The sequence below is a fragment of the Aptenodytes forsteri genome, unplaced genomic scaffold (genome assembly GCF_000699145.1).
Source record: "Aptenodytes forsteri isolate BGI_AS27 unplaced genomic scaffold, ASM69914v1 Scaffold241, whole genome shotgun sequence".
NCBI classification, from domain to species: Eukaryota; Metazoa; Chordata; class Aves; order Sphenisciformes; family Spheniscidae; genus Aptenodytes; species Aptenodytes forsteri.
Window position 1 is genome coordinate 9,627,580 of NW_008795252.1, and position 12,619 is coordinate 9,640,198.

General features: G+C 42.7%; 1 protein-coding gene across 1 annotated transcript in view; it reads right to left on the reverse strand.

The window, feature by feature from the left end:
* LOC103898744 (NADH-cytochrome b5 reductase 3) overlaps positions 1-12,455 on the reverse strand; it is a 21,221-nt gene extending 8,766 nt beyond the window's left edge. The window contains 6 exon segments of the mRNA XM_019471982.1: positions 171-300; positions 1,661-1,767; positions 4,272-4,344; positions 8,744-8,891; positions 8,893-9,050; positions 12,357-12,455. Of these exon segments, the coding sequence (XP_019327527.1) occupies positions 171-300; positions 1,661-1,767; positions 4,272-4,344; positions 8,744-8,891; positions 8,893-9,050; positions 12,357-12,455 (715 nt within the window).
* Positions 12,456-12,619: the final 164 nt, after the last annotated feature.

Consider the following 12,619-nt stretch of genomic DNA (forward strand, 5'->3'; position numbering starts at 1 on the left):
GGGGTTGGACTAGATGACCTTTAAAGGTCCCTTCCAACCCAAACTATTCTATGATTTTGTAAAGACTTGAACCCAGCTGGAAAAAACTGTGACCAGTATTACTACTACTTTATAATGTTTTTTCCGTATTGTTTACTCTGGATAAATTTAATCTTCCGAGTCAGCCTTGCCTTTTCCTTCGTAGACAAGTAGGCCACTTGGTCCTCTGAAGTCAATAGTATCCCCTATTTTCAGGCTGTCTAAGTATTGAGACATCTTCCCTCCATCAGGAAACTTTGGATGGACACTTCTAAAGTAGATCTGTTAAACATAACAATGAAGCAATTAATCTCACAGCTCAAAGATGAGCATTTGCCCTTCAAATATTTAGGTACCCATACTCCTCATGCAAACAACACAATTACTACCTAAAAAAATACTATCAATGCAGATTTGACTGACAATAAAAGAGAAGCACTGAGTTTTCTGAAAAAGATTAAAATGCCACTCTTGCCCCAATTTTGATCAGACTGGACACAGACTGGCAATTATCTCCATTGTATTTCTGTAACATAGAAAACATCTCTAAATAATCAACATGATTTACACCCAAGTTCAAAAGGGGAAAAAAAAAAGTCACTGTGATTTCAAACAAAAACTTCTGAGAAAGATCCCTGACAGCTCAGTTGCAAAGGGATGTACCCAAACCTTCTTCTTGGGATGCCAACCGTTTGCACCTCAAAGTTAGAGTAACAAAAAAAGTGGATACCAACTAATTGAATATTCAATGGTTCACCAACAGGTATCAGTGGGTGTAGTTACGTTGCTGGAACTTGTGCTGTTTTTTTTGTTTTAAATCACATGGGTATGAAAGAGTTCAAGCTGAGACTAGCTACACTTTTACAAGAACAGCATCATTTGCATGCATGGAGAGCCACACTGGGAAGAAGGAGTCTTGTGAAACGTTTCTATCCGAGCCAAAGATTTACATTCTTCCCTTGTCATGTCTTCAGCATGCAATGCCATGCTCATGAAGATAAGCAGGTAGTAAAAGGCAAATTCACGTCTAGTTTCACAATAAATTAATAAAGTGTTATTAGTTGTAAAGAAGAAAAAAACTTAAGAGTAAAATTCTAAGAGGAAATCCAGTGCAGATATTCAGGTTTTAAATTCCTGTCAGTTTTAAATATATTTGCTTAGTCTAGCTGCCAAGAGACAAAACAAAAGTACATTATCACAAGACTCAGAATCACATTCTTGCCAATTAAATCAGTCATCCACACTGTCTGGATCAGTAACGATAGTGATCACCGCTCTTAATGATCATGATGACCATATTACATTAGCTTCAGAAGAAGCTGACAGTTCAGGCAAGGTTAATTCCTTATTTCAGAAGGATTAAAAAAGTGTGTGAACATCTGCAGGTCTACACAGATTCTGGCAAATTGCAGTATGCAAATACAGAAAATTATGCAGCATCTCATGAGACACACTCACGAAAGAAGTGCTTACAAAATGCCATACGGATTGTAGGTAATTGCAGATCACTTGTTACAATAGGGGAAGTCCGCAGTGGCACATACCTGAACAGAAGCCAGCACAGCAGACTTCAGATAGCACTGCAAGTGTAAAGGTGGGCTCACAAGTTGCCCAGCCTGGTAAAAGAGCATGACATTCTCACCTTGACAATAAGATCCACAAAGCCCTTGTCATCATCACTGGAAACTGGAGTGTAAGGTCTAACAACCAGAGCTCCATCAATCCGTGCAGACAGGTAGATATGCTGTCCTGTACGCAGGGAAGAAAAAAAGCAGTTTGCTTTCAAAAGATTTTTCTTTCAGTGGATGTACTGAGTTGGCGTGGACTGCAAACACAGTCTCAAAGTTCTCCTAACTACCTTGTTTTGGGGCACCACTTTTTCCTCTCTCATTTTCCTGACATTGTAACACCTTGCCAGAGTTGTTAACCACGCACAGATTCTACCTGGAAGGGCAGACAACTCCGCTGCTAATTTTATGTGTCAATCATATCTGTTCTGATAGCTTCATGCACTTACATTTACTAAAGCCCTAACTGCAAGTGAGATCTTGCAAAAGATGCGGTATGTCTCTCCCGTACAGACAAGTAAAAAGGACACAGGAGGGGAAAACTGTCAAGTGCTGTTCACACCTCTTTATTAACATGTTAGTTATAAACCATTACAGTTCAGTTACAACTGAATTTATAACTGTTCTTACTTTGACCACAGATCGCTCATGTCTACCAGGAGGTCATCTAGCTGCCATTGCTAAGGCTGCCTAGACATAAAGCACTTTTCTAACCCTGCTATTCCTCCAGCTTAACATTTGAATGTAGCGATCACATTTCAATCTGTCACACATTCACTGAACTCTCTACAATAGTTTCTTTTCTCAATGTCTACATTTTTGATTAAAAAACCCTAAAATTAACTCTTTTGAAAGGTTTTCCTATAAAATTCAAAACCCTGAAGAGACCCAAGTGAACAATACCTAGGGGGGATTTGGTTTTTGTTATTTTGTCACCACTAGGTCAACAGAACAAACTATCTCTGAAGATGAATGCAGCTCCTCCGCCTGTTACGGGAACACAAAGAGGGGATTTTACCGGGAGCTGGTTTGCCAAGCCAGAGGGCCAGTGAGGCAAACCAGTGGGTGAATGAAGATGTGCTACCTGGTGACTTGGGAAATGAGTAACCATAACTCACTTGAAGCCGTACACGGACATAACGTAAGGGTGATTCAAATAACCCTCTCAGCAAAGCCTATACACATCTGGTAGCACGCATGTTTCCTGCTAGGGAAGACCTGAAGGGAGCTGCAGCAGCAGCCTCCCGTTCCTCCTCCAGGCAAGGGCTGGCCTTGCCACACCCTCCCCTCCAGGAACAGAGCGTGGTGACCACTGCAGACTGTGAACCTGGTCAGACGGGACCACTGCTGGGGTATGTCTCACAAGAACTGGCACAAATCCAAGAAAGGTGCTCCTCCCAAAGGGAAAACACGCCTTATGCTCTTACTTGTTGGAGCTTTACCCCACCCTGACAGGACAGCAGTTGGCAGCCTCTGCGCAGGGCCATGCACAATCCCACTCTCCCTCAGAGTGAATCGCATTTTTTCCTGTAACTTTCCAGCTGGTGGCAAAAGCAAAATGCTGGTGCTGGACAAAACATACATGCCAGTATGTGCCCCACAGCTGCCAAGCCTGCTGCTCCCAGCTGCTTTTACCACCCTCACCAGCTTTCAGCTCTCTTTGCTTCCCAAGTCTTGCCCAGTAAACCACTCCCCCAGTCACCCACAGATTAGCCCGTGCAGAGCACCTTTGGGAGCATGACTATGCTGCTCCCGGGACCGTACAGGGCCAGGCACGTGCATTCTCGAGCTATGCTGAAACAACTGGCTGATTTGCCCTGACCTTACTAAAACACTGGAGGAAGCCGTGGCATCCAGCAGGCCAAATTCACCCCAGACAGCTTCCCTTCTGCTAGCGTGTAGGACAAGAACAATTCCAGGGGTGAGACAGCTCACTCCTCAGTGTTCGTTATGGGCAAGGGAGGGAAACTAGCTTTGCCCTCATGGCTACTTAACAGGATCAAGAGAATAACATATCCCAAACAAGAGGGAACCTAAACATGGTTGGACTGCGATGCTGGAAAGGTGCTGAGGACTACCACAAAGCACCTGATCCACAGATCATTGCAACAGGTTGTTAAAGCAGAATTCCCTATTAAACACAAGTCACAATTAAACGCTCTTTATATAAGCAGTAGGAAACAATAGCACTAAGCTATTATGGAAGGCAACACGCCACATGGCAAGGCCTAAGGAAACATCTACCCTATGGTGATTAAGAAGTTCCATGAGACTGGCTGCAAATTCAGAAGCGAACAGATCATCTGGTAAACCGCAAGTGTTAGAGGACAGGCAGATGAGAGCACTGCCTCAGGGGATGGAAAGGGACCACAGAGACCAAGCACCACGGGAATAACACACACTGTGAAGTTGAGACTGGAAAAATACAAGTAAAGACCAGTGTTTGTTTCTACTGTCTTCACAGAAACAAGCTGGATGTACACTCTCTGTAAGTACACAAGATTTCAAACCCTGCAGATGACTCACAGTATGAAGATAATCTTGCAAAGCTTTAAATACCAGCTCAAGCCATGTGGACAGCATTCAAAATTCAACAGTTCAAAATGTAGGAAAAAAATCCCCACAAAATCTCTCGTAGTATAATTAATAATGCTTGGATTCTCAGCAAGGGACGACAGAACGTACCTACAGGGAGACCCAGAACATGATCTGTGGAAGGGAGAGCAAATCGAAATCTTCTTGTGTCATGACTAACTTCCTGAAAGAGGAAAATAAAAGGAACAATCAGTCATGTTGTTGAGATTTAATGTTTGTAATTTCACTTGTAAAACCAATACGCTAGCGTGGCTTCCTGCAGGATTAAATATTTAGGGGAGAGCAGCATCCTAACTAAAATTTTTGCACAGTGCAAATATGAACTCCTCTGAACACGGCAATCCTGCAGAGGTCAACTTTTCATTGAAACTCACTGAAAACTTAACTTTATCTCAAAATATTTTAGAAGTAATACAGAAGTAAAAATAGAAATAAAACAGACAAATGCAAATACTGTTTTGATGTATATTTGAATGTGAATAGCAAAACTTAATAAGATATTCATATGCAGCTTAAGACTAAACGATAACTTTCTAAACAGTATGAACATTTACATTGCCTTCTGTGAGAAGGCCACAAGATAAAAATTAATCAGTTCTTGAATTCTCATTTAAAGTTTAAATATGCAGAAGTTCAAGGCCAAAAAATTTTGATGTCTCAAAATCAGGGGAATTAACCATTTCAATGTAGAAGATGATTTCAGAAGACAGTAGTGGATGTCAAGAAGATTAGGAAGTAGCAGCCTGGTCTCCTTTGCTATGCTAAGAGCCTTAAAAATATTTTCCCCATAAAAATTGAACCAATCCTTAATTAAAATTGAAAAGAGCATTCTATTTAGATAAGAACTTTATTATAAAATTATGACAATTTATGCAGGATAATTATTCTAATCTTCTACTAGGAAAGTCGTACCTTGAATAAAATTTTGGTAATGAGTAAATAAAATGTTATTTCTTATACTATGTAAGTTTTCTCTCTTAAAAATCAGGTCACATTCATGGGATTGAAAAAGACAGCAAAAAAAGACAAAAAGAAACAGCATACAGCCTAATGCCTCATCCAATGACTTTCTTTTTTTAAAGCCCTATGGGACATAATATCCCTTCTAGAGAAAATTTCATAAACATCCTATAAAATATTGTAATTCTTTTTTGTTTGTTTTTTGTTTTTGTAGTAACAAATGGAGACAGATTTCTTTCTCATCACGGTTCATCTAGTCTTCACTTACAAGTTCTGGTCACACAGATGAAATTTTCTTCACAATAAATCATTTTAAGGTACATGCTGAAGAAAGAAGGGAACTGAGTGGCAGTCTAAAAAGGGCTTCTCTGTACTTACGTCTATTCAGGAACAGTAACTGCCATTGAAAATTCCACTAGAAAGACAGCTAACGTGGACTTAACGCCGCTGCTGTTTCTGCGTGAAAATTTCAGCACCAGCTTCACTACTTCAAAGCTGGATTTTGCCAATAATCCTTTATTTTAAGATGCTGTCTTTAATAGCATGCAGAAAGAACAAAGTTCTGAATTCCCAGTTAATCATCTCCTCCATTAAAGTAGAGATAGCTTAGCCGAAGGTATCTGAACACAAGTATTTTGGTGCATCACAAGAGAATTGTGAGAAACACTAAAAGGCTCAAGAAATTCCTAGTAACTAGATCAGCGTGCCTACGCCTTGTCTCTATTACATGGCCAAGACACTGAGCATGCCGTTCAGCATGTCATTCATCAAGGCTAAATTAAAGATAGCCTTGAAACAGGATGCAGAAGACCTTTCCAGCATGGGGTCATCTCCACAGCATTCCCCAATGCCATCAGTTGGTATTGTCCTAAGCGCCTGGAAGCCCTTGGCCTCCAGCTACCAGCACGCGTTTCTGTCTCAAGTTGCAGGTGCTGAGGAGTCTTCCACACTCGCAACTGCAAATGCAAAGCTGCAGAGCAGTTTTTGCAGGCTGGTGCTTTGCTGAAGCCACTGAAAGGCAACAAATGAATTATGCTTACCATTACAAAAAAAGCCCTGAGGTTGTGGGCTTTTTTAAGGCGTAAACTAAATTAGCACACCTAACTATATTATGACAGTTTTTTCCGCTGCTAAACACTAGGAAGCAGCCCTGTGACCCCTACTTCTGCGTTCAACAGACAGGAGGTATGGCATGCTCAATTTGGGCAGATGTTAACGTTTCAGCTGGTGGGTAAAAGGCAGACAGTGGGTAGAGGAAGAAAGGCTTTTGCTTGCAACAGCTTGACAAAATGGTACATTCGATTTCCAGCTTTCATACACAAAAATCTAAGCTGCATTAAGATACATCTATGTCAAACTAGGCATTCTCTAGACCACTGCTTTTCAAACTTCAGACTGCAGACACCTAAAAACTGTTTCTATGTAACTGTGGAATCCTGAAATTTCACATACATGTATTGCTGCATGGCAGCCCAGTACACGCGACTTAGTTTTCCGTTGCAATCACCAGTCCATTTTCTTTAGCTGTGAAACCGGCCTAAGCAGTTCCTGCCACTTCCCTTCCTGGTGAAGCTTCTTGTTCCTTTGCTTGGGCCACAGTCCACTAAGAAAACTTTCTGCAAGGCCATACTCTCAACTATATAATCAAAATACGTCATGTTAAAAATTACAACCCCCAGCTACTCCCAAAACAGGGAGTTCATTTGTTCATTTTTTGTTTTAAACACAAATAATTTTGGTGCTCTGCTGGTGAAGGTACCAACAGCTTCATAGTCACAAAAAGGGAATGATAAATACCAACATGGGAACAGCAGAAACTTTAAAGATATGAGGGTCTTTAGCGAGGCTGGGCAAGCAAAAGGAGCAACACTCCAAGGTAAAACCAGCGTACTGAAATTCCTCTTGCAATGGAAGGTAAACTCTAGCCAACTACACAGATGTCTCGAGTAGGCTCCACAACCACAGAGAGCCATGATTCTCTACACAAAAACATTTTAACTTGGGAAATGACAGGTGTTTTTAGATTAAAGTTCTCATCTATTTCAAATTTAATAGGTTGTAAAATACAAACTGAAGCATGTCAGAAAGACTCTGACTAATTTCATCTTTCCCAGACAGGTGGATATGGCAATGTTGAGAAGTTTAATACCAAAGATCAGAGTGTTGGCACCAGATTTTTGGCAGGATATTAGAAGCTACTAGCACTTATTGTACCAAGTTATTATTTTTCAAAATTAACTTCTGTTTCCAGGACACATTTCCCATTTAGGCAAAAAATTATAAACATTCATCAGTCAAATATTCTCAGTTGATCAAGGTACCACATGCAGCAGCTTTTGACCTGGTTATATACGAGCTGTTCCTCCATCCCAAGATTAAAAAAAGCGTACAAAAAATAACAACAGAGTGAGAAAGAAATCAGTATTCAGCAAAAAAAGCAAGTGAGCTGTGAATTCTCTTCTGTTACAAACTGCTACAGCAGAAACCTGCAAGTAGCTTGACTGTCAGAAGCATGTGCAGTGCCTCAAGCTTCCCTCCCCTCCTGCAGGTCAGGCAGACTGTACCTGCAACCACGTGCTACAGATCTCATGAGAAAGTGGGGAGTATATAATAATAGCGTTGTGGCAGTACACATGGGAAATAAATTCAGTAATGCCACCCAGCCCAAGCCAGGGGGAAGCTTTCAGTTCCCACGAAACCAGGATTTGGAATGACAGCAATCATTTTCTTTGACAGACTGAACAAATGAAAGCCAAGCTATCAGTGCACTCTCTATACCTCAAAGAAAGCTCTGTTCCAGTCCAAAATCCTTTTCATCAAAACTCTTCTCATAACTTTCTGACTAGCTTGTTGACTTCAAAAGTCAACACTAAAAGTATCTTCGGATGTGACTTCACATCTGAAAAGCCAAGATTTCTATCTCGTGCTTTTGATGGTGAGTTTATCCAAGGGAAATCTGGACTTTTCACCTTTCATGGCTTTGGTCCCCTTCCCACAAGTTGAGTTACCAACTTCTGATAGCAAGATCCACCCCTGAAAGGGCCATGACTTTCCTCTGAAAACCCAGTTGAGCAACCCAGGAAGTACAGAACGGCTTCTACTTTTAACAGAGAGAAAGAGAAGCTGAGACAGCTCAGGTGCTGTCAGGACTACATCATTTAAGCACCTTTCTTCCTGTAACACACTCGAGTACATAAATCCAATAACAGGAATCAGTATCAACATAGTTCTGACGACTACTATGCTGAATGCTACTGACCATGAAAAAACTGCCTGCTCTGCCCGACAGCATGACTTCCGTCTCATAGCCAATCTAGTAGTGCAGAGCTTAGGAATTTCTGCTGATGTACTCCACGACATGAGACACACGTGACAGAAACTACGAGTTTGGTCATTTCTAAAGCAGCATTCTCCACTTTAACTTGCTTGGAAACAAACTGCTTGCAGAACTCAGTTATACTAGGCAAGGAGCGTTTATAAAGAAGTCCTTTCCTTAAAATACAAGTATTCGCCCTACTGCAACATTACCCAAGATTTAAGAAGCTATAAGCATTTCACAGTATCCACGGAGAGGTCATGCTCAGTACTGTACATGCACTTACCTCCTTATCAACCAGCCTCAATGCATACTTCACTTCAGGATCCTTCAGAGTAATCGCAGGATGGGGATTCTTGAAAAGCCTCAGGATGGTGGTGTAGATTAGCCATATCGGGTATGTCACAACCCGACCCAACTGCAGCAATACAGAAAGTATTAGACACGTGCATAACAAGAGAAAGTTATTTTGGTGAGAAGGAATATGGTAGCATGACATGACAATCTAACCAGCAAAAAACCCTGTGGTTTTGTACTAATATGAGCAGGAAGTATTAAGAGAAACCCACCAGCCAGTGTAACACACAAATTTGCTTTATGAATACCTGGTGTTACTCCTACATTGAGGCATTTAGCACACCAGCAGAGGGTTGCCAAACCTGGCAGCTCAACAGAAGTGAGATGATGCGAGCTCCCTCCACGTCCCCAGGCCCAACCATTAGTCAGGCTGAGCACATATGTCCAGCAGGCATGCACATGGATGGGCATTTTATATCACAGTGCTTGGAGGCAGATGGAGACGTGGTCATGTAGCCTGCTGCAGGGACGAGCTTCACCCCCGGGCTGAAGCCCCACAAGACGAGAGAAGGTTATGCCCCCGCACCACACCACCCTCTCCATCCCCAACACCACGTGTCGGCTGCCTAGCCAGGAGAGACTGAATGGCCACACCAGCCCAGGAAAGCACAGGAGACCACAGCGCTGCAACTACAGCTGTGCAGACAAGACGGAAGGAAGATGTCACCTCCCCTGCCCAGTGCCATACTCCTCAGGCACTTCATGGGTCTACAGGGCTGAAGATGGGTCACCCACAGGCTGCAAGTGCAGAGCCTGCCAGAGCCGTGCTCAGCTAGAGGCCTATGCCTTTGTTTCTAGTGCCTGTTCCCAGGACAGTCCTGTTTTTATGAGGTTAGATAAGCACCACAACAGCCTACAAAGTCACCTGTGTAGGTAGACTTGGTCCTAACCTAGGACAGGCGAATAAACTGAACAACTACTTATAAAAATGCTCTCCAACTCTGTAATTTGTTATTCAGTGCTTTAACAGAGAAGAGGGGAAAAAAGCATGACCATAGCAAAAACAACAAAAAAACCCCAAATACCCCAAATACTTAGATTGCATACAATGCACTAACTGATTTTTGAAGAGCTCAAAATCCTGCCTGGTTAGCTTTCACTTTCATTTTATTTTAAAGGGACCTGACCAGTCTTTTAGAAGCACATTTCTGCGAGTGTGACCATCCTCAGGACACCATATAAAAAAATGTCCTAAATTATTATTACTAGAACTGTGGCAAGTGTAAAATTAAAAAAAAAAGGGGGGGGGGGAAACACAAAAAACTCTCCCTTCTTAAAATGCTGTAATGTCCTAAATTATTATTACTAGAACTGTGGCAAGTGTAAAATTAAAAAAAAAGGGGGGGGGGGACACAGCACAAACTCTCTCTTCTTAAAATGCTGCTGTACAGGTTTAAAATATATCAACACTGGGTATAGCTTGAAGGCACATGATGCCATACACACACACACTGCATTTTTCACTTTTATTTGAAAATACTAAAATAGCTCCACACAGGTTGTTTCTGAAGAAGCTGAAGTTTACAGGAATGTTATTCCTTAATTCCTGCAGATCCACCAGATTACTGCAGCTCCAGGAATAACTTTTGTTATTGAGTCACAAAAAAGGAGGGAGGGAGGGAAGTTGTTAAAGAAAGTGACAGAGCAGCAAATAAACTCCCTAATGAGAATTGCAACAGGTGAATGAGACCTGGTGGAGACAGCAAGCTGAATCTGCAGCAGATGTTGTTTCAAATAAGACATTAATAAGTTAAAATAAGCTAGTTTCATTTACAGATGCGGCTATCTAAAATGGACCAAAAAAAGCGCAGCTGTGGTCTAACAAAATTGCAGTTGAAAATGGAAATTCAGAAAACTTAAGCTCAGTCCCAAGTCCAACACTAATGTATGTCAGTAACAGATGAGCAGGAAGGCAGGAGGAAAGTAGAGTTCAAAATATCACCTCTGCAAGTAAGCTTCTCCACCTGTGTGCAGAGATAAATGTTTTCTCCCATCTTTGCAAATCATTTCTGGGTCATCAGATGTCAAATGAAAACTACCACAGCTGTTCAATAAGTGAGATTAACACACTCTTTCCCCAAGTGTGCATAATCATCACTTTTTGAAGCAATGCACCAGATTTGAGTCTATTAGAACAGAATGCAGTTTAATTTTGACAAATACTTTTAACACAGTGTTAGCCTCGTGGAAGGCAATTTGTTATTCATGGTCAATTAGTGCAAAAGCCTCACGGGATTTAGCCTGGAAAGAAACAGCGCACCCACTAACTCAGATAGCTATTTTAGTTCCTTACTCAGAAGATACCAGCTGGTGGGCAGAAAAAAGGGGAAGAACTGAACGCTGAATGATTACAAAAAGTTATCCTTGCTAAAAAATACATTCTCGGGGTTAAAAGTGATCTATATACTCTTACCACGGGGTATATCAAGATATTCATGAAGATAACTGCACTGCAATCATGGAAGCTGCATCAGATGTACAGCAGCAGAGGGAGCGACTGGCTGACCGTAAGGCCAGGAGTCACTAAATGAAGATCTGGTGACTCATAGTTTCCAGCTGCACAAATCTTTGCTAACAGAGATCACAAAATAAGTAACTGAGCAGGAATTTTTATTAATGGAAACAGACCTCTGCAGGATAACAAAAAGGCCACAAGAAAGAGAAAAGCCATAACATCGAGACTGCCAGCCCTTTTCCACCAGGGCGTGGTGAGCAAGGCAGTTAAACGCGTAAGCTTATGGCAGGATGCTCCATCACCGAACTGCCCTACAAACACACAAACCATGCTTCTTTGACAAGAAAAACCTTGTACCCTCAGCTCCAACGCCCCCTCCCCCACCTCCCCATTCAAATCCTATTTTTAAGCGACCTTAGTTAAACATTCTTCTCATCTGTTTTAGAAAGTGATGAGAGGATTAAGGGACAGGCATTTTTCCACCAGGGCGTGGTGAGCAAGGCAGTTAAACGCGTAAGCTTATGGCAGGATGCTCCATCACCGAACTGCCCTACAAACACACAAACCAAATGCTTCTTTGGCAAGAAAAGCCTTGTACCCTCAGCTCCAACGCCCCCTCCCCCACCTCCTCATTCAAATCCTATTTTTAAGCGACCTTAGTTAAACATTCTTCTCATCTGTTTTAGAAAGTGATGAGAGGATTAAGGGACAGGCATTTCTTCACTTCTGCAGCTTTAGCATCTGCCTCGTTGTCTTCTGTTCAAGTAACCTAATAAGCAGCTATACCCAAACTACCGCACGTTGCATCCACCTCCGTCCTGCTCCTCTCACAAACCCAGAGCCAGAAATGTTTGAGCAGGTGCATCAGAGGAAAGAAACGACGCGTCAGGCAGCGGCGGAAAAAGGGTAACGATGCACGCCACAGGTAATTGCACCGCAAACCCACCGCTCGGCAGACGTGACCCTGAAAGAGCTCTCCGCTACAACAGCAGCTGCCGGGCTGGTGCTTTTAAAGCCATCAGCACGGACACTGAAAAACTATTCAGGGAACCGAGAGAAGAAAAACGCACACGCCGCGGCAGCCAACGCAGGCACCATTATCCCACGCACAAGAGCCGTGGGTGTCCACGCTGGCACACACGCCCCGGCCCACGCCAGCCACGAGAAGGTCCCAGAGCCACCGCATCGCTGCGGGGGGACGTAGGCAACTCCCAACGCAGGCACCCCCGCGTTCCCTCCCGGGTGAGGGGTACACGGCAGGGGAGGCAGCAGGGGCCTCGGGCACCCTGTGACACCGCCCAACGGCCCCCGCTCTGCTCGGGCATCCAGAGACGGGGCCGTTAGGACGGG